General features: G+C 43.8%; 1 protein-coding gene across 5 annotated transcripts in view; it reads left to right on the forward strand.

Annotated features, from left to right (window-relative positions):
* The window catches only part of CARS2 (cysteinyl-tRNA synthetase 2, mitochondrial), a 114,708-nt gene that overhangs the window by 6,995 nt on the left and 84,516 nt on the right, over nucleotides 1–23,197 (forward strand). For 3 of the 5 annotated variants that reach the window (XM_077297007.1, XM_077297006.1, XM_077297004.1), the window contains 2 exons: nucleotides 15,850–15,900; nucleotides 22,433–22,550. In XM_077297007.1, coding sequence (XP_077153122.1) covers nucleotides 22,497–22,550 — 54 coding nt within the window. In that variant the 5' untranslated portion in view covers nucleotides 15,850–15,900; nucleotides 22,433–22,496. Of the gene's footprint in view, nucleotides 1–9,522; nucleotides 9,872–9,941; nucleotides 10,018–15,849; nucleotides 15,901–22,432; nucleotides 22,551–23,197 lie in introns of those variants that run through there. The other 2 variants (XM_077297003.1, XM_077297005.1) reach the window with 2 other exon arrangements.

Raw genomic sequence — 23,197 nt, forward strand, 5'->3', positions numbered from 1 at the left:
TTCTGTCAGATAATACTGTTCCTTCCTGAAAATGATTGCAATCACAAATTCTTTGTTATTATTATCTTAATTTAATTTGTCTTAAATGAAAAAAACACAAAAGAGAATGAAGCAAAAACCAAAACATTGATCATTTCACACAAAACTCCAAAAATGGGCCAGACAAAAATATAGGCACCCTCAGCCTAATACTTGGTTGCACAACCTTTAGCCAAAATAACTGTGACCAACCGCTTCCGGTAACCATCAATGAGTTTCTTACAATGCTCTGCTGGAATTTTAGACCATTCTTCTTTGGCAAACTGCTCCAGGTCCCTGATATTTGAAGGATCCCTTCTCCAAACTGCCATTTTTAGATCTCTCCACAGGTGTTCTATGGGATTCAGGTCTGGACCCATTGCTGGCCACCTTAGAAGTCTCCAGTGCTTTCTCTCAAACCATTTTCTAGTGCTTTTTGAAGTGTGTTTTGGGTCATTGTCCTGCTGGAAGACCCATGACCTCTGAGGGAGACCCAGCTTTCTCACACTGGGCCCTACATTATGCTGCAAAATTTGTTGGTAGTCTTCAGACTTCATAATGCCATGCACACGGTCAAGCAGTCCAGTGCCAGAGGCAGCAAAGCAACCCCAAAACATCAGGGAACCTCCACCATGTTTGACTGTAGGGACAGTGTTCTTTTCTTTGAATGCCTATTTTTTTCTACTGTAAACTCTATGTTGATGCCTTTGCCCAAAAAGCTGTACTTTTGTCTCATCTGATCAGAGAACATTCTTCCAAAACGTTTTAGGCTTTTTCAGGTAAGTTTTGGCAAACTCCAGCCTGGCTTTTTTATGTCTCGGGGTAAGAAGTGGGGTCTTCCTGGGTCTCCTACCATACAGTCCCTTTTCATTCAGACGCCGACGGATAGTACGGGTTGACACTGTTGTACCCTCGGACTGCTGGGCAGCTTGAACTTGTTTGGATGTTAGTCGAGGTTCTTTATCCAACATCCGCACAATCTTGCGTTGAAATCTCTTGTCAATTTTTCTTTTCTGTCCACATCTAGGGAGGTTAGCCACAGTGCCATGGGCTTTAAACTTCTTGATGACACTGCGCACGGTAGACACAGGAACATTCAGGTCTTTGGAGATGGACTTGTAGCCTTGAGATTGCTCATGCTTCCTCACAATTTGGTTTCTCAAGTCCTCAGACAGTTCTTTGGTCTTCTTTCTTTTCTCCATGCTCAATGTGGTACACACAAGGACACAGTACAGAGGATGAGTCAACTTTAATCCATGTCAACTGGCTGCAAGTGTGATTTAGTTATTGCGAACACATGTTAGGTGCCACAGGTAAGTTACAGGGGCTGTTAATTACACAAATTAGAGAAGCATCACATGATTTTTCGAACAGTGCCAATACTTTTGTCCACCCCCTTTTTTATGTTTGGTGTGGAATTATATCCAATTTGGCTTTAGGACAAATTAAATGAAGATAATAATAACAAAGAATTTCTGTTTGCAATCATTTTCAGGAAGAAACTGAGTATTATCTGACAGAATTGCAGGGGTGTCAATACTTTTGGCCACAACTGTATAGTATTGGCCTGGGCAAGAGAAGACAAATAGTTATTGGCCCAGTCTAGGGAAGCCATGTGGTATTGGTCTGCGCTAGAGAGGAGTGTAGCAGTTTCCTGAACTAAAGAAGCCATGTACCACTATCCTGGACTATTAATGTCTTGTAGTACTGGCCTGGGTTAGGAAAGCCGTATAGTATTGACCCAGCCAATGAAAACTGTGTAGTAGTGGCCTGGGTTAGAGAAACTGTGTAATATTGGTTCTGGCTAAAGAAGCTGTGTAGCAATGACGTTGGTTAGAAAAGCAGTGTAGTATTGGTCCAGGCTAGAGAAGCTGTGTAGAATCATAGAATGGTAGAGTTGGAAGGGACCTCCAGGGTCATCGTGTCCATCCCCCTGCTCAATGCAGGATTCACTAAATCATCCCAGACAGATGTCTGTCCAGCCTCTGTTTAACCCCTTTACCCCCAAGGGTGGTTTGCCCGTTAATGACCAGGCCAATTTTTACAATTCTGACCACTGTCCCTTTATGAGGTTGTAACTCTGGAACGCTTCAACGGATCCCGGTGATTCTGACATTGTTTTCTCGTGACATATTGTACTTCATGATAGTGGTAAAATTTCTTTGATATTACCTGCGTTTATTTGTGAAAAAAAAGGAAATTTGGCGAAAATTTCGCAATTTTCCAACTTTGAATTTTTATGCCCTTAAATCACAGAGATATGTCACGCAAAATACTTAATAAGTAACATTTCCCACATGTCTACTTTACATCAGCACAATTTTGGAACCAAAATTTTTTTTTGTTAGGGAGTTATAAGGGTTAAAAGTTGACCAGAAATTTCTCCTTTTTACAACACCATTTTTTTTTAGGGACCACATCTCATTTGAAGTCATTTTGAGGGGTCTATATGATAGAAAATACCCAAGTGTGACACCATTCTAAAAACTGCACCCCTCAAGGTGCTCAAAACCACATTCAAGAAGTTTATTAACCCTTCAGGTGTTTCACAGGAATTTTTGGAATGTTTAAATAAAAATGAACATTTAACCTTTTTTCACACAAAATTAACCCCTTCACCCCCGGAGCTTTTTCCGTTTTTCGCTCCCCTCCTTCCCAGAGCCATAACTTTTTTATTTTTCCGTCAATTTGGCCATGTGAGGGCTTATTTTTTGCGGGACGAGTTGTACTTTTGAACGACATCATTGGTTTTAGCATGTCGTGTACTAGAAAACGGGAAAAAAATTCCAAGTGCAGTGAAATTGCAAAAAAAGTGCAATCCCACACTTGTTTTTTGCTTGCCTATTTTGCTAGGTTCACTAAATGCTAAAACTGACCTGCCATTATGATTCTCCAGGTCACTACGAGTTCATAGACACCTAACATGACTAGGTTATTTTTCACCTAAGTGGTGAAAAAAAATTCCAAACTTTGCAAAAAACAAAACAAAACAAAATTGCGCCATTTTCCGATACTCGTAGCGTCTCCATGTTTCGTGATCTGGGGTCAGGTGAGGGCTTATTTTTTGCGTGCCGAGCTGGCGTTTTTAATGATAGCATTTTGGTGTAGATAACGTTCTTTTGATCGCCCGTTATTGCATTTTAATGCAATGTCGTGGCGACCAAAAAAACGTAAATCTGGCGTTTCGAATTTTTTTCTCATTACGCCATTTAGCGATCAGGTTAATGCTTTTTTTTAATTGATAGATCGGGCGATTCTGAACGCGGCGATACCAAATATGTGTAGGTTTTTTTTTTTTTTTATTGATTTATTTTGATTGGGGCGAAAGGGGGGTGATTTAAACTTTTATGTTTTTTTTATTTTTTTCACATTTTTAAAAACTTTTTTTTTTTACTTTTGCCATGCTTCTATAGCCTCCATGGGAGGCTAGAAGCAGGCACAGCCCGATCGGCTCTGCTACATAACAGCGATCATCAGATCGCTGTTATGTAGCTAAAATGCAGGTGTGCTGTGAGCGCCGACCACAGGGGGGCGCTCACAGCCACCGGCAATCAGTAACCATAGAGGTCTCAAGGACCTCTATGGTTACAATGGAGGAGCATCGCCGACCCCCGATCATGTGACAGGGGTCGGCGATGCGCTCATATCCGGCCGCACGGCCGGATGCGGTAGTTAAATGCCGCTGTCTGCGTTTGACAGCGGCATTTAACTAGTTAATAGCGGCGGGTGATCGCGATTTCACCCGCCGCTATTGCGCGCACATGTCAGCTGTAAAAAACAGCTGACATGTCGCGACTTTGATGTGCGCTCACCGCCGGAGCGCACATCAAAGCGGGGGTCCCGACATGTGACGTACTATTCCGTCACATGTCGGGAAGGGGTTAAATTCAGCTCCAATTTGTTTTATTGTACCAAGGGTAACAGGAGAAAATAGACCCCAAAAGTTGTTGTACAATTTGTCCTGAGTACGCTGATACCCCATATGTGGGGGTAAACCACTGTTTGGGCGCATGGCAGAGCTCGGAAGGAAAGGAGCGCCATTTTACTTTTCAATGCAAAATTGATTGGAATTGAGATGGGACGCCATGTTGCGTTTGGAGAGCCCCTGATGTGCCGAAACATTGAAACCCCCCACAAGTGACACCATTTTGGAAAGTAGACCCCCTAAGGAACTTATCTAGATGTGTGGTGAGCACTTTGACCCACCAACTGCTTCACAGAAGTTTATAATGCAGAGCCGTAAAAATAAAAAATCATATTTTTTTCACAAAAATGATCTTTTCGCCCCCAATTTTTTATTTTCCCAAGGGTAAGAGAAGAAATTGGACACCAAAAATTGTTGTGCAATTTGTCCTGAGTACGCTGATACCCCATATGTGGGTGTAAAGCACTGTTTGGGCGCATGGCAGAGCTCGGAAGGGAAGGAGCGCCATTTGACTTTTCAATGCAAAATTGACTGGAATTGAGATGGGACGCCATGTTGCGTTTGGAGAGCCCCTGATGTGCGTAAACATTGAAACCCCCCACAAGTGACACCATTTTGGAAAGTAGACCCCCTAAGGAACTTATCTAGATGTGTGGTGAGCACTTTGACCCAACAAGTGCTTCACAGAAGTTTATAATGCAGAGCCGTAAAAAATAAAAATCATATTTTTTCACAAAAATGATCTTTTCGTCCCCAATTTTTTATTTTCCCAAGGGTAAGAGAAGAAATTAGACCACAAAAGTTGCTGTTCAATTTGTCCTGAGTACGACGATACCCCATATGTGGAGGTAAACCACTGTTTGGGCGCATAGCAGAGCTCGGAAGGGAAGGAGCGCCATTTTACTTTTCAATGCAAAATTGACTGGAATTAAGATGAGACGCCATGTTGCGTTTGGAGAGCCCCTGATGTGCCTAAACATTGAAACCCCCCACAAGTGACACCATTTTGGAAAGTAGACCCCCTAAGGAACTTATCTAGATGTGTTTTGAGAGCTTTGAACCCCAAGTGTTTCACTACAGTTTATAACGCAGAGCCGTGAAAATAATTTTTTTTTTCACAAAAATGATTTTTTAGTCCCCAGTTTTGTATTTTCCAAGGGTAACAAGATAAATTGGACCCCAATAGTTGTTGTCCAATTTGTCCTGAGTACGCTGATACCCCATATGTGGGGGGAACCACTGTTTGGGCACATGGCAGAGCTCGGAAGGGAAGGAGCGCCATTTGGAATACAGACTTAGATGGATTGGTCTGCAGGCGTCACGTTGCATTTGCAAAGCCCCTGATGTACCCAAACAGTACAAACCCCCACAAGTGACCCCATATTGGAAACTAGACCTCCCAAGGAACTTATCTACATGTGTTGTGAGAACTTTGAACCCCCAAGTGTTTCACTACAGTTTATAACGCAGAGCCATGAAAATAAAAACTCTTTTTTTTTCACAAAAATGATTTTTTAGCCCCCAGTTTTGTATTTTCCCAAGGGTAACAGGAGAAATTGGACCCCAAAAGTTGTTGTCCAATTTGTCCTGAGTACGCTGATACCCCGTATGTGGGGGGGAACCACTGTTTGGGCGCATGGCAGAGCTCGGAAGGGAAGGAGGGCCATTTGGAATGCAGACTTAGATGGATTGGTGTACAGTCGTCATGTTGCATTTGCAGAGCCCCTGATGTACCCAAACAGTAGAAACCCCCCACAAGTGACCCCATATTGGAAACTAGGCCTCCCAAGGAACTTATCTAGATGTGTTGTGAGAACTTTGAACCCCCAAGTGTTTCACTACAGTTTACAACGCAGAGCCGTGAAAATAAAAAATCTTTTCTTTTGCTACAAAAATGATTTTTAGCCCCCCAAATTTTTATTTTCCCAAGGATAACAAGAGAACTTGGACCCCAAAATTTGTTGTCCAATTTGTCCCGAGTACGCTGATACCCTATATGTTGGGGTAAACCCGTTTGGGCGCACGGGAGAGCTCGGAAGGGAAGGAGCACTGTTTTACTTTTTCAACACAGAATTGGCTGGAATTGAGATCGGACTCCATGTCGCGTTTGGAGAGCCCCTGATGTGCCTGAACAGTGGAAGGAAACTCCCCAATTCTACCTGAAACCCTAATTCAAACACACCCCTAACCCTAATCCCAATGGTAACCCTAACTACACCCCTAACCCTGACACACCCCTAACTCTAATCCCAACCCTAATCTCAACCGTAAATGTAATCCAAACCCTAACTTTAGCCCCAACCCTAACCCTAACTTTAGCCCCAACCCTATCCCTAACTTTAGCTCCAACCCTAGCCCCAACCCTAACCCTAACCCTAGCCCTAACCCTAGCCCTAGCCCTAATGGGAAAATGGAAATAAATAAATTTTTTTAATTTTATTATTTTTCCCTAACTAAGGGGGTGATGAAGGGGGGTTTGATTTACTTTTATAGCGTTTTTTATAGCGGATTTTTATGATTGGCAGCTGTCACACACTAAAAGACGCTTTTTATAGCAAAAATGTTTTTGCGTCTCCACATTTTGAGACCTATAATTTTTCCATATTTTGGTCCACAGAGTCATGTGAGGTCTTGTTTTTTGCAGGACGAGTTGACGTTTTTATTGGTAACATTATCGGATACGTGACAGTTTTTGATCGCTTTTTATTTTTGTGAGGCAGAATGACCAAAAACCAGCTATTCATGAATTTCTTTTGGGGGAGGCGTTTATACCGGTCAACGTTTGGTAAAATTGATGAAGCAGTTTTATTCTTCGGGTCAGTACGATTACAGCGATATCTCATTTATATAATTTTTTTTATGTTTTGGCGCTTTTATACGATAAAACCTATTTTATAGAAAAAAATAATTATTTTGGCATCGCTTTATTCTGAGGACTAAAACTTTTTTATTTTTTTGCTTATGATGCTGTATGGCAGTACGTTTTTTGCAGGACAAGATGACGTTTTCAGTGGTACCATGGTTATTTATATCCGTCTTTTTGATCGCGTGTTATTCCACTTTTTGTTCGGCGGTATGATAATAAAGCGTTGTTTTTTGCCTCGTTTTTTTTTTTTTTCTTACGGTGTTCACTGAAGGGGTTAACTAGTGGGACAGTTTTATAGGTTGGGTCGTTACGGACGCGGCGATACTAAATATGTGTACTTTTATTGTTTTTTTATTTTATTTAGATAAAGAAATGTATTTATGGGAATAATATATATATATATTTTTTATTTAGGAATTTATTTATTTATTTTTTTTTACACATGTGGAATTTTTTTTTTTACTTTTTTACTTTGTCCCAGGGGGGGACATCACAGATAGCTGATCTGACAGTTTGCACAGCACTCTGTCACATCAGTGATCTGACTTACAGTGCTGCAGGCTTACCAGCGCCTGCTCTGGACCCGGAAGTAGTCCCTGCAGGACCCGGATGCAGCCCCGCGGCCATTTTGGATCCGGGGCCTGCAGGGATAGGAGGTAAGAGACGCTCGGTGCAACGCGATCACATCGCGTTGCTCCGAGGGTCTCAGGGAAGCACGCAGGGAGCCCCCTCCCTGCGCGATGCTCCCCTATACCGCCGGAACACTGCGATCATGTTTGATCGCAGTGTGCCGGGGGTTAATGTGCCGGGGGCGGTCCGTGACCGCTCCTGGCACATAGTGCCGGATGTCAGCTGCGATAGTCAGCGCGGCCGATCACGCTGGACGTACTATCCCGTCGGCGGTCATACGGGCCCACCCCACCTCGACGGGATAGTACGTCCGATGTCAGAAAGGGGTTAAAGACTTCCATTGAAGGAGAAATCACTTCTTGTGGCAACTTTTTCCACTTATTGATCACCCTCACTGTCAAAAAGTTTTTTTCTATCTAATCTGTATCTTCTCCCTTTCAGTTTCATTCCATTGCTTCTGGTGTTTCCATGTGCAAATGAGAATAAGGATGATCCCTCTACACTGTCACATCCCTTCAGATATTATTGCAAGTCAAACATTCCCAGATCCTTTAACCGTTCCTCATACTGTGCAGTTCGCTCACCATTCTGTTAGCTCTTCTCTGAACTTGCTCCAGTTTGCTCATGTCTTTTATAAAATGTGATGCCCAGTACTGGACGCAGCATTCTAGATGAGGCCTAACCAAGGAGGAATAGAGGGGGATAATGACTTTGCATGATCTAGACTCTATGCTTCTGTTAATACATCCTAGAACTGTCTTTGCTTTTTTTTGCTGCTGCATCACACTCTTGACTCATGTGTAGTCTGTGATCTATTAGTATACCCAAGTCTTAGTATTTGCCCGTAGTATGTTTGGTAAGTGTAGTATTTGCCTGGTCTATAGAAGCCGTATAGTAGTAGCCTGCCCCAGAGAAGCTGTGTAGTTTTGGACCAGGTTAGAGAAGCTGTGTAGTAATGGTCCGGTCTAGAGAACCCGAGTAGTAATGGCCTGGCTAGGGAAGCCATACAATATTGGCCTGGGCTAGGGAAGCTGTACAGTACTGGCCTGGGCTAGAGAAGCTGTACAGTACTGACCCGGGCTAGGGATGCTGTACAGTATTGGCCTGGGCTAGGGAAGCTGTACAGTACTGGCCCAGGCTAGCAAAGCCATACAGTATTGGCTCAGGCTAGGGAGGCTGTACAGTACTGGTCCTGGCTAGAGAAGCTGTACAGTACTGGCCCGGGCTAGGGACGCTGTACAGTATTGGCCTGGGCTAGGGAAGCTGTACAGTACTGGCCCGGGCTAGGGAAGCCATACAGTATTGGCTCGGGCTAGGGAGGCTGTACAGTAATGGCCTGGGCTAGGGAAGCTGTACAGTACTGGCCCGGGCTAGGGAAGCCATCCAGTATTGGCTCGGGCTAGAGAAGCCATACAGTATTGGCTCGGGAGGCTGTACAGTTCTGGCCCGGACTAGGAAGGCTGAACAGTACTGGCCTGGGCTAAGGTGTACAGTACTGGCCTGGGCTAGGGAGGCTGTACAGTTCTGGCCCGGGCTAGGGAAGCTGTACAGTACTGGCCCGGGCTAGGGAGGCTGTACAGTAGTGGTTTGGGCTAGGGAGGCTGTACAGTAGTGGTTTGGGCTAGGGAAGCTGTACAGTACTGGCCCGGGCTAGGGAAGCTGTACAGTACTGGCCCGGGCTAGGGAGGCTGTACAGTAGTGGTTTGGGCTAGGGAAGCTGTACAGTACTGGCCTGGGCTAGGGAAGCTGTACAGTACTGGCCCGGGCTAGGGAGGCTGTACAGTAGTGGTTTGGGCTAGGGAAGCTGTACAGTACTGGCCTGGGCTAGGGAAGCTGTACAGTAGTGGTTTGGGCTAGTTAAGCTGTACAGTACTGGCTCGGGCTAGGGAGGCTGTACAGTAAGTGGCCCGGGCTAGGGAGGCTGTACAGTAAGTGGCCCATGCTGCCATACACACAATATCTGTATAATCCTGTCACAGAACAGCTAAGCTAAGGTGAGCCTTAGGTCCATACAACGTGGCGCTGGTTTCTTTCCTGCTCTATGAGGGCAGAGCACTAGAGCAGGGTTAACGGTGGGAGGGGCAAAGGAAGAGGCTTGGTTTCATGGAGGGAGGCTGGCTTCTGTCTGAGTGTGATGCATGTGGCCTCAGTGACAGCGCTCCTAATACCGCACTGTACGGCTGACAACACGGAGACTGTCGCGCTGGATGCGAGTTGTCGGGTGTCAAAGGAAGGAGGATGCAGGGCATAGCGCGGCTTTGCTGCCGGCGGCTCCCCGGAGTGACCGTGAACGTTCGGGCCGGAGGCTTATGTACCTCTGCAGCTGGGCACTGTGCGCCCCCTAGTGGATATGACACGGGGATACAAGTGTACAACAGCCTGACTAAAAGGAAGGAAGTGCTCTCACTGCACCGACCGGCGCTGGCGACATGGTCAGACCCTGCCTGTATTGTATCGCATGACGTGTGGCGGCAGTTGTGTGGGATGGTGGCGCGGTCTACACCCGCGGTTGTATAACACCTGGTCGGGCTGTATAATGCTTCTAGGATGGTTTGTCACCCAGGGAAAAGGTCTTTATGTAAATAAAACGTCTTCCATTTATGATGTAAAGTTCGGCAGCTTTCTGCTTTGGTGTATTATGTTATTGTAAGGGTTCGGCCTGCTGTCAGTGAATGGAAATATCCAGAGGCTGAATATCTGTCCTGATGACCTCTGGCTGACCCCCCAGTACCCTCATTACCATTCTGTATCTCCCATAGATCCTTGGGACACGCGCTACGTATCTCCCATAGATCCTTAGGACACAGGCTACGTACTTCCCATAGATCCTTAGGACACAGGCTACGTACCTCCCATAGATCCTTAGGACACGAGCTACGTATCTCCCATAGATCCTTAGGACACAGGCTACGTACCTCCCATAGATCCTTAGGACACGGGCTACGTATCTCCCATAGATCCTTAGGACACAGGCTACGTACTTCCCATAGATCCTTAGGACACAGGCTACGTATCTCCCATAGATTCTTAGGACACAGGCTACGTATCTCCCATAGATCGTTAGGACTCGCGCTACGTATCTCCCATAGATCCTTAGGACACGCGCTATGTATCTCCCATAGCTCCTTAGGACACGCGCTATGTATCTCCCATAGCTCCTTAGGACAAGCGCTACGTATCTCCCATAGATCTTTAGGACACGCGCTATGTATCTCCCATAGATCCTCAGGACACGCACTTTATAGCATAGTACTGTCTCATGGGTAACATGAAAGGCGTTAGGTCCTCCACAAGTGCCACCTCATAAAAATGGTTCTCAACTCCTGCCATCTACCCGTACTGTGCCCCAGAAACATTGCTTGTAGAGGATGCTAGTGTCCGGGTAATGTCATGGGTCCATAATAAGGTCCCCATCTTAGGCCTCATTCACAAGTCAGTATTTTTGCATCAGTGTTTGTAGGATAGGAATAGGAAACAAAGGGTGGTTATTAATGGAGCACACTCGGACTGGGTTGCGGTTAGCAGTGGGGTACCACAGGGGTCAGTATTGGGCCCTCTTCTTTTTAACATATTTATTAATGACCTTGTAGGGGGCATTCAGAGTAGAATTTCAATATTTGCAGATGACACTAAACTCTGCAGGGTAATCAATACAGGGGAGGACAATTTTATATTACAGGATGATTTACGTAAACTAGAAGCTTGGGCTGATAAATGGCAAATGAGCTTTAATGGGGATAAATGTAAGGTCATGCACTTGGGTAGAAGTAATAAGATGTATAACTATGTGCTTAATTCTAAAACTCTGGGCAAAACCGTCAATGAAAAAGACCTGGGTGTATGGTTGGATGACAAACTCATATTCAGTGGCCAGTGTCAGGCAGCTGCTACAAAGGCAAATAAAATAATGGGATGTATTAAAAGAGGCATAGATGCTCATGAGGAGAACATAATTTTACCTCTATACAAGTCACTAGTGCGACCACACTTAGAATACTGTGCACAGTTCTGGTCTCCGGTGTATAAGAAAGACATAGCTGAACTGGAGCAGGTGCAGAGAAGAGCGACCAAGGTTATTAGAGGACTGGGGGTCTGCCATACCAAGATAGGTTATTACACTTGGGGCTATTTAGTTTGGAAAAACGAAGACTAAGGGGTGATCTTATTTTAATGTATAAATATATGAGGGGACAGTACAAAGACCTTTCTGATGATCTTTTTAATCATAGACCTGAGACAGGGACAAGGGGGCATCCTCTACGTCTGGAGGAAAGAAGGTTTAAGCATAATAACAGACGCGGATTCTTTACTGTAAGAGCAGTGAGACTATGGAACTCTCTGCCGTATGATGTTGTAATGAGTGATTCATTAATTAAATTTAAGAGGGGACTGGATACCTTTCTGGAAAAGTGTAATGTTACAGGGTATATACACTAGATTCCTTGATAAGGCGTTGATCCAGGGAACTAGTCTGATTGCCGTATGTGGAGTCGGGAAGGAATTTTTTTCCCCATGGTGGAGCTTACTCTTTGCCACATGGTTTTTTTTTGCCTTCCTCTGGATCAACATGTTAGGGCATGTTAGGTTAGGCTATGGGTTGAACTAGATGGACTTACAGTCTTCCTTCAACCTTAATAACTATGTAACTATGTATGCCAAAGCCAGGAGTGGAACTTGCAGAAAAAAAACTATAATTGCGAGATTGACGAATGTTCTGGTTTTGGAGACACTCCTGGTTTTGGCATACAGATACTGATGAGACAATACTGTGCATGAGGCCTTACAGGGTGCGAGCGTGTAGCAGGTCTGGCCCGGGTAGTGCCATGGGTCCATAATGAGGTCCCCATCTTACATGGTGCGAGCGTGTAGCCGTCCTTTCCTGGATTGTGCCACGGGTTCATAATAAGGTCCCTACCTTACAGGGTGTGAGGGTGTAGCTGTCCTGGCTCGGGTAGTGCCACGGGTTCATAATGAGGTCCCCATCTTACATAGTGTGAGGGTGTAGCCGTCTTTCCTGGATAGTGCCACGGGTTCATAATGAGGTCCCTACCTTACAGGGTGTGAGGGTGTAGCGGTCCTGGCCCGGGTAGTACCATGGGTCCACAATGAGGTCTCTATCTTACTGCTTGTGAGTGTAATCTTCCTGGCCCAGGTAGTGCCATGGGTCCATAATGAAGTCCCCATCTTACAGGGTGCGAGGGTGTAGCCGTCCTGTTCCAGGTAGTGCCAGAGTTTCATAACAAGGTCTCTATCTTACATGGTGTGAGCGTGTAGCCGTCCTGGCCCGGTTAGTGCCATGTGTCCATAATGAGGTCCCCATCTTATAGGGTGTGAGGGTGTAACCGTCCTGGCCTTTATAGTGCCATGGTTCCATAACGAGGTCCCCATCTTACAAGGTGCGAGGGTGTAGCAGTTCTAGCTCAGGTAGTGCCATGGATTCATAATGAGGTCCCCATCTTACAAGGTGCGAGTGGTGTAGCCATCCTGGCCCGGGTAGTGCCATGGGTCCATAATGAAGTCCCCATCTTACAGGGTGCGAGGGTGTAGCAGTTCTGGCTTGGGTAGTGTCATGGGTCCATAATGAGGTCCCTACCTTACAGGGTGCGAGGGTGTAGCAGTTCTGGCTCGGGTAGTGTCATGAGTCCATAATGAGGTCCCTACCTTACAGGGTGAGAGGGTAGTCATCCTGGCCCGGTTAGTGCCATGGGTCCATAATGAGGTCCCTACCTTACAGGGTGCGAGGGTGTAGCAGTTCTGGCTCGGGTTGTGCCATGGGTCCATAATGAGGTCCCTACCTTACAGGGTGCGAGGGTGTAGCAGTTCTGGCCCGGGTAGTGCCATGGGTCCGTAATGAGGTCCCCATCTTACAGGGTGCGAGGGTGTAGCAGTTCTGGCTCGGGTAGTGCCATGGGTCCATAATGAGGTCCCCATCTTACAGGGTGCGAGGGTGTAGCAGTTCTGGCTCGGATAGTGCCATGGGTCCATAATGAGGTCCCCATCTTACAGGGTGCGAGGGTGTAGCAGTTCTGGCTCGGGTTGTGCCATGGGTACATAATGAGGTCCCCATGTTACAGGGTGCGAGCATGTAGCTGTCCTGTATTCTTACAGACAAAATGAGCATTACAGAAAACTGGAGAGAAAGTACAGACCAAAAGTTTGGACACATCTTCTCATTTTAAAGATTTTCCTGTATTTTCATGACTATGAAAATTGTACATTCACACTGAAGGCATCAAAACTATGAATTAACACATGTGGAATTATATGCTTAACAAAAAAGTGTGAAACAACTGAAATTGTCTTATATTCCAGGTTCTTCAAAGTAGCCACCTTTTGCTTTGATGACTGCTTTGCACACTCTTGGCATTCTCTGGATGAGCTTCAAGAGGTACTCACCGGGAATGGTTTTCACTTCACAGGTGTGCCCTATCAGGTTTAATAAGTGGGATTTCTCGCCTTATAAATGGGGATGGGACCATCAGTTGTGTTGTGCAGAAGTCTGATGGATACACAGCTGATAGTCCTACTGAATAGACTGTTAGAATTTGCATTATGGCAAGAAAAAAGCAGCTAAGTAAAGAAAAACGAGTGTCCATCATTACTTAAAGAAATGAAGGTCAGTCCGAAAAATTTAGAAAACTTTGAAAGTGTCCCCAAGTGCAGTTGCAAAAACCATCAAGCGCTACAAAGAAACTGGCTCACATGAGGACTGCCCCAGGAAAGGAAGACCAAGATTCACCTCTGCTTCTGAGGATAAGTTTATCCGAGTCACCAGCCTCAGAAATCGCAGGTTAACAGCAGCTCAGATTAGAAACCTGGTCAATGCCACACAGAGCTCTAGCAGCAGATGCATCTCTAGCAGCACACACATCTCTACAACAACTGTTAAGAGGAGACTTTGTGCAGCAGGCCTTCATGGTAAAATAGCTGCTAGGAAACCACTGCTAAGGACAGGCAACAAGCAGAAGAGACTTGTTTGGCTAAAGAACACAAGGAATGGACATTAGACCAATGGAAATCTGTGCTTTGGTCTGATGAGTCCAAATTTGAGATCTTTGGTTCCAACCACCGTGTCTTTGTGCGACGCAGAAAAGGTGAACGGATGGACTCTATATGCCTGGTTCCCACCATGAAGCATGGAGGAAGAGGTGTGATGGTGTGGGGGTGCTTTGCTGGTGACACTGTTGGGGATTTATTCAAAATTGAAGGCATACTGAACCAGCATGGCTACCACAGCATGTTGCAGTGGCATGCTATTCCATCCAGTTTGCGTTTAGTTGGACCATCATTTATTTTTCAACAGGACAATGACCCCAAACACACCTCCAGGCTGTGTAAGGGCTATTTGACCAAGAAGGAGAGTGATGGGGTGCTACGCCAGATGATCTGGCCTCCACAATCACCAGACCTGAACCCAATCGAGATGGTTTGGGGTGAGCTGGACCGCAGAGCGATGGCAAAAGGGCCAACAAGTGCTAAGCACCTCTGTGAACTCCTTCAAGATTGTTGGAAGACCATTCCAGGTGACTACCTCTTGAAGCTCATCAAGAGAATGCCAAGAGTGTGCAAAGCAGTAATCAAAGCAAAAGGTGGCTACTTTGAAGAACCTAGAATATAAGACATAATTTCAGTTGTTTCACACTTTTTTGTTAAGTATATAATTCCACATGTGTTAATTCATAGTTTTGATGCCTTCAGTGTGAATGTACAATTTTCATAGTCATGAAAATACAGAAAAATCTTTAAATAAGGTGTGTCCAAACTTTTGGTCTGTACTGTAGCTGTCCTGTAGTCTTACAGACAAAATGAGCATTACAGAAAACTGGAGAGAATAAAGACTAATGTACAAGGTTCTGCAGGATCGGGGTGAGGAATAACCCCATTTTGAGTATGTGCACACAACAGATTTATCAGGTGGATTCCAGCTGAATAAGTGGCAAAAAGACGGAACATTTTCTATTCAAAGCGACTAGCCATGCACCTTTTCCGTCTTTTATGAATTCTTTTAATCACTTCAGGCCTCAAAAGCTGTGAAGAGGCAAAAATAAGTGACCAATCCGTGCTTCTGGCGACGTCTCCTTGAAAGCTGTCACCATATTTTATGTGGATTGAAAAAAAAACAATCACTTGTGCATGAGGAGGACAAGCTTCCAGCTTCTGAATGTAAATGAATCTCCATTCACTGACAGCAAGCACATCATAAATGGAGAGGACTTGAAATTCTTTTAGACAGCTGTGAAGGAGATGGACATGAAATAAAATAAACCATTAACATTTGGGATAAAGAGCAGTAATGTTGACTCGTGTTAACTTGCAGTATTTAATTTTTTTTTAATTCATTTTTTTTTTATATTTGACATCCTAAATCAAAACTATTCTTATGGTAATATTATCTGTACTGCTGTTTTAGGTATAGCTGTGGGCCTACAGTTTATGATCACGCACATCTTGGACATGCATGGTAAGTGACCGTGTGTCATTTATCATTGTAGGCAGCAAAATAAGGAAAACTGCCAAATTTATTTATCTAAGATTTGTTGATAAGTGGTGATTAGTGTCTTCGTAACTGAAATTGCTATTATGTACTATTGTCTCAGTCAAACTTATATTTATTGTTTTTATGATTATTATTGTCTTAAATAGAGCTTAAGACTTAAAGGGTTGGTTTAGTTCCTAAAATTTCCTTTCTAAATATCTATCTTCACACCCTAACCATTTTTGTCATTTCCTTTATTACTCAACACCCTACATTTTTCCGTATCTATCTAATCTCTAAATGTGTTTTTTTTCCCACTGTATTTGTGTCCCATTTCGTTTGAGAGGAGTCAAACGTGACGTCATAGGAGGCTGGGGCTGCATTCACTTTCCTGAAACGTGACGTCATAGGAGGCTGGGGCTGCACTCACTTTTCTGCAGTGTCCATCACCCCTCCTGAAACAGGACGCCTTAAGGGGGCAGTGCTGTAGTTACTCACTGCAGTTTCTTGCATCTCTGCCCCTCTGAAGATTTCCTGGATCCATGGTGATAGATGCTGTAGTAGAAGTGAATGAGTACCGTATATATGACAAAATAAAAACAAAACAAGTTCAAATCACTCTCTTTTGCCCCATTGAAAATAAAAAAAAATAAAAATACACATACAGTGGGGAAAATAACTATTTGATACATTGCCCATTTTGCAAGTTTTCCCACCTACAAAGAATGGAGAGGTCTGTAATTTTATCATAGGTACACTTCAACTGTGAGAGACAGAATCTAAAAATATAAAACAGAAAATCACATTGTATGATTTTTAAATAATTTAATTTCATTTTATTGCATGAAATAAGTCTTTTATCAGCTACCAACCATCAAAAATTCTGTCTCTCACAGACCTGTTAGTTTTTCTTTAAGAAGCCCTCCTACTCTGCACTCATTACCTGTATTAATTCCACCTGCTTGATCTCGTTACCTGTATATAAGACACCTGTCCACACACTCAATCATTCACCCTCCAACCTCTCCACCATGGACAAGACCAAAGAGCTGTCTAAGGACACCAGGGACAAAATTGTAGACCTACCCAAGGCTGAGATGGGCTTCATGACAATAGGCAAGCAGCTTGGTGAGAAGGCAACAATTGTTGGTAAAATTATTAGAAAATAAAAGAAGCACAAGATGTTGGTCGATCTTCCTCGGTCTGGGCCTCCATGCAAGATCTTGCCTTGTGGGGTAAGGATGATTCTGAGGTCAGGAATCAGGCTAGAAATACATGGGAGGACCTAGTCAATGACCTGAAGAGAGCTTGGACCACAGTCTCAAACATTACCATCAGTAACACACTACGCTGTCATGGATTAAAATCCTGTAGGGCACACAATGTCTCCCTGCTGACGCCAGCACATATCATGTGGTCAGATGAGACCAAAATAGAACTTTTTGGTATCAACTCCACTCGCCGTGTTTGGAGGAAGAAGAAGGATGAGTACAACCCCAAGAACACTGTCCCAACCGTGAAGCATGGTGGGGTAAACATTATACTTTGGGGTGCTTTTTTGTAAAGGGGACAGGACGACTGCACCATATTGAAGGGAGGATGGATGGGGTCATTGTGAGATTTTGGCCAGCAACCTCCTTTCCTCAGTAAGGGCATTGAAGATGGATCGTGGCCATTGTGAGATTTTGGCCAACAACCTTGTTCCCTCAGTAAGAGCATCGAAGATGGGTTGTGGCTGAGTCTTCCAGTATGATGATGACCAAAATCACACAGCCAGGGCAACTAAGGAGTGGTTCCCTAAGAAGCATTCAAGGTCCTGGAGAGGCCTAGCCAGTCTCTAGACCTGAACCCAATAGAAAATCTTTGGAGAGCTGAAATTCAATGTTGCCCAGTGACAGCCCGGAAACCTGAAAGATCTGGAGAAAATCTGTATCGAGGAATGAGCCAAAATAATCACCTGCAAACTTGGTAAAAAACTAGAGGAAACAAAGATTTCTGTACTAAATATTAAGATCTGCTTTTCTATTGTATCACATACCGTACTTATTCAATATATTTCATTTAATAAAATGCAAATTAATTATTTAAAAATCATACAATGTGATTTCCTTGATTTTTTTGTAAGATTCTGTCTTGGTTGAAGTGTACTTACGTTAAAATTTACAGACCTCTCCATTCTTTGTAGGGAAAACTTGCAAAATCGTCAGTGTATCAAATACTTATTTTGCCCATTGTATTTGGTATCGCTTTCAGAAATGTCCAATCCATCAAAATATAAAGTAAATGAACCCGATCAGTAAAGAGCAATGAGAAAACAAATACAAAATGTAGAATTTAGTATTTTGTCCGCTACCACATTGCAATAAAATGTAATCAGAGGCGATCAACACATCATACCTGTCCCAAAATGGTATCAATAAAAATGTCAGATCAGGGCTCAAAAAATGAGCCCTTACTAAACCCCATATCCAAGAAATGAAAACGTTATGGGTCTCAGGAAAGTGTCGACAAAAGTAAAAACTTTTTTCCATACAAATTTTCTAATTTCTTTTTACCACTTACCTAAAAAAAACCTTTACATGTTTTGTTTCTGTGTACTCATACTGACCTGGAGAATCATATTGCCAGATCAGTTTTACCATATAGTGAGCATGGTAAATACAAAAAAAAGTTGTGGAATTGAACAATTTTTTTTGCAATTTAGCCACATATTGAATTTTTTCTTCCAGTTTTCCAGTATACTATATGGTAAAATCAATGGTGTCGTACAAAAGTACAACTCGTCCTGCAAAAAACAGGCCCTCACATGGCCATATTGACTAAGAAATAAAAAGTTATGGCTCTTGGAAGAAGGGGAGTTAAAAACAAAAGTGAAAAACAGCCCAGGGGTGAAGGGGTTAAAAAGTCGCACATTGCGAATCAGCTGCAAACATCAAGTAGAAAATAGACTTCAAAATAGGCGCATCTTATGATAATAATTTTGGCTCAAAACTAAAAAGTAGTCAGCAGATTTGGGTTCCAGTATCATCTCTATGCTGATGACACCCAATTATACACTTCTTCCCCTGTCATCACCCCTACCCTAATTAAAAATACCAAGGATTGTTTGTCTGCTGTCTCTAACATCATGTCTTCCCTCTATCTGAAACTAAATCTCTCCAAAACGGAACTTCTTGTGTTTCTCCCTTCTACTAACCTCACTCTTCCCAACGTCGAAATTACTCTGGAGGGTTCAACCATTACTCCGAAGCAGCATGCCCGCTGTCTTGGGGTCATATTCGACTCCGAACTTTCCTTTACTCCCTATATCCGATCACTCACTCGCTCTTGTCACCTACATCTTAAAGGGAACCTGTCACCCCGTTTTTTCAAGATGAGATAAAAATAGCGTTAAATAGGGGCAGAGCTGTGCTTTACATTAGTGTATTTTTTGTGCCTTTATTCCCCACCTATGCTGCCGAAATACCTTTGTAAAGTCGCTGTTTTGGGCTGTCACTCACGCTGGTCTGGTCATATGGGCGTGGTGACATCACTGTTTCTCCCCCAGATCCTGCTCATCTTTCTGTTGGTGGCATAGTGGTCTGCGCATGCCCAACAGGCGAATCCACTGCGCAGCTGAAGGAAAAGAGTGCGATCTGCGCTATTCCCCTGGTGATCGTGGGGGCGGTTATCTTCCTGTGGCCGCGCGTGCGCAGATGGAGCGCTCTGCTGCCCAGGGCTTCAGGAAAATGGCCGCGGGATGCCACGCGTGCGCAGATGGAGATCGCGGCGGCCATTTTCCTGAAGCCGTGTTCGCATCTCGGCTTCAGGAAAATGGCCGCCGCGATCTCCATCTGCGCACGCGCGGCATCCCGCGGCCAGTTTCCTGAAACCCCGGGCAGCAGAGCGCTCCATCTGCGCACGCGCGGCCACAGGAAGATGGCCACCCCCACCGATCACCAGGGGAATAGCGCAGATCGCGCTCTTTCCTCACCTGTGCAGTGGATTCGGCACTTGGGCATACGCAAACCACTACGCCACCAACGGAAAAATAAGCAAGATCTGGGGGAAGAAACAGCGATGTCACCACGCCCATCCGACCAGACCGGACTGATTGACAGGCGAAAACGGCGACTTTGGTAACGTATTTCGGCAGCATAGGTGGGGAATCAGGGTCCACAAAATACACTATTGTAATGTACAGCTCAGGCCCTATTTAACGGTATTTTTATCTCATACGGAAAAAAACGGGGTGACAGGTTCCCTTTAAAAACATCTCCAGAATCCGACCTTTTCTCACCTTTGAAACTGCTAAGACTCTTACTGTCGCTCTTATTCATTCTCGTCTGGACTACTGCAACTCTCTTCTGATTGGTCTCCCTCTTACCAAACTTTCTCTTCTCCAATCCATGTTGAATGCTGCAGCCAGAGTCATATTTCTGTCCAGCTGCTTCACCGATGCCTCCATCTAGTGCCAGTCATTACACTGGCTACCCATTCGCTACAGGGTCCTGTATAAACTCATCTCTCTCACCCACAAAGCCCTCCACAGTTCTGCACCGCCTTATATCTCCTCTCTCATCTCTGTCTATCCCCCTACACGTGCGCTCCGTTCTACAAATGACCTAAGGCTAACATCCCCCGTAATCTGAACCTCACACCTCCGTCTACAAGACTTCTCTCGTGCTGCTCCAGCTCTCTGGAATGCACTTCCCCAGACGATCAGACTGATACCTAGCCCCGACCTATTCAAGCGAGCTTTAAAAACCCATCTCTTTAAACAAGCCTACAACATCAACTACTCAGTAAACTAACTTTGCCCTGTTCCCTCCTTCCAAATATTATTCTGAATCTGCACCCTACTATTCATCTGTCTCCACACCCTCCATGCTCATGATAACTGCACTTGATACTTGACTATTGCACTTAAACACACGGGCTGATGACCGGATCATGCAGCTTTGTATGAAAATCCCTATTTATTATAATTGCCAGACCTGAAATAACAATCACTTTTCACCTATTGTGTCCCCCCCCATTTCCTTGTAGATTGTAAGCTTGCGAGCAGGGACCTCACTCCTAATGTCACTGTTTAAATTGTCTTAACTTGTATTGAATCTGTCTGTATATGTCCCCACTTAATTATAAAGTGCTGCGGAATATGTTGGCGCTATATAAATAAAGATTATTATTATAGTGAAAAGTAGGCAAAAATAGGAGCAAATTCAACAATGAATCAGACCCTTATTGTTTAGGCTGGTTTCACATTTGCGTTTTTTGCCGCTGCGTTTTAGCGCAAAAAAACGCATGCGTTTTTTTTCCTATATTTAACATTAAAAACGCATGCGTTTTTTTTGTATGCGTTTTGCCGCGTTTGACGACGCATGCATTGTTTCTATGCTTGCGTTTGGTTGCAAAAATGCAACATGTAGTAATTTCTAGAGGCGTTTTTTTGCCGCAAAAAAAGTATTGCTGTCTATGTAAACGCATGCGTTTTTAAGCACATGCGTTTGGTTGCGTTTTAAACGCATGCGTTTCAATAGAAAAAAACAATACAAACTGATAAGCCACCCCCCACCATCAAGGTGATAAAGGGATCCAAACCCTACCCCTAACCCTAACCCTAGGGATCCTACCCCTAACCCTAACCCTAGTGATCCTAACCCTAGGGATCCTAACCCTAACCCTAGGGATCCTAACCCTAACCGTAACCCTAACCCTAACCCCAACCCTAGCTATTTCTATTTATAGTGGGTTTTCTAGATGATTTTGATGATTGGCAGCTGTCACACACTTCTCAGCATGCGTTTCAAAAACGCATGTAAACGCGTCAAAACTCCGCGTTTTTTTTACCGCATGAGAAAACGCATGCGTCTAAAAAACGCAGCGTTTGCACGCGTTTACATGTGTTTTTTTCACCACCTGCGTTTGCGTTTTAAACGCTGCGTTTTTAAACGCAAATGTGAAACTAGCCTTAGTGTTAGAAGCGGAAAGCCTGTCCTGTTAACCAGTGCTTGTCCATAGCTTTGTAAGGGGGCACATTCTCACAGGGCGATGCAGCAGATTGTTGGGTCTGATTTCCATATGGATATTGTCGCATTTTGCCCTACCAACAATGTGTGATATACAGTATATATCAGTGACCAAAGTAAAATATTTGCCTGTGCTATGTATTTATTATATACACAGTCTTTTCTTGATGCCTATTTGTAGGTAACATATACACCTTTTAGGGGTAATACATTTTTTTTTCCATTGTTTTTTTTTTAAATATTTTTATTTAAATTAAGATATACCTTCTTATTATATATTCTCTGTCTTGGTGGTTCTTGGTTTTACCATGTTTAGAGTATAAGTAAGTTTCCTCTTTCAAGTGGTTCCCACTTAATTTCTGCACTTCACGGTGTTTCTATGGTATTTATTATTCATAAAAATTTGTAAGCAAATATAAAATCTAATAATATATAAAACCATAGGGTGTTACTGTTGTGCTTATCTAGTGTCTTGTTTAGTAAAACTGATGCCTTTCCTTTTCCAGTTCCTATGTTAGATTTGATATCATCCGTCGAATTCTAACCCAATATTTTGGAATAGACGTGATCATGGTGATGGTCATAACCGACATTGATGACAAGATAATCAAGAGGGCCAGCGAGGTAAATGTGACACCAACTGCATTAATTCTGTTTATGACTATGGGAAATGTTCCGCCGCAGATTAAAGATTGTGTTTATAGAAGGAAATCTTCTGGCAGTTCTGTATCTCAAAGAAACAAGGTTTTAGGAAAATTGTTAATTGATGGCTGTTAGAGCAACGACAGCACAAATGGCAGCAATATAGTTTATACAATAATGTACTTGTGTTACATTGCTGCATATACCATTAGCTAACTGTGTAGCATAAATGGTACAAATTATATTTAGCTCTTATTTTAACATCCATTTTCTTTGTTCCTTCACACCATCAGCTGATTGCATCCGGTGACATTTACAGTATTTTCCATGCACTTTCTGTAGTGTAAGGCTTTTTTTTTGTTTTTTAAGACGTTAACATTGCTAAAAAAGTGTTGTAATAAAGAATACTACAGGGTACTGATACACAGGGCTGTGGAGTGGAGAAGCCAAACCTCCGACTCCTCAGTTTCCATGGCTCCAACTCCACCAAAACGGTCTCCGACTCCGACTCCACAGCCAAACCTCCGACTCCTCAATTTCCATGACACCGACTCCGACTCCACAGCCCTGCTGGTACAGAAAAGAAAATGTATCATGGAAGTCAATGACAGCGGAGTCTAAACTGCATA

This window comes from Ranitomeya variabilis, chromosome 3 (assembly GCF_051348905.1).
Source record: "Ranitomeya variabilis isolate aRanVar5 chromosome 3, aRanVar5.hap1, whole genome shotgun sequence".
Classification (NCBI taxonomy): domain Eukaryota; kingdom Metazoa; phylum Chordata; class Amphibia; order Anura; family Dendrobatidae; genus Ranitomeya; species Ranitomeya variabilis.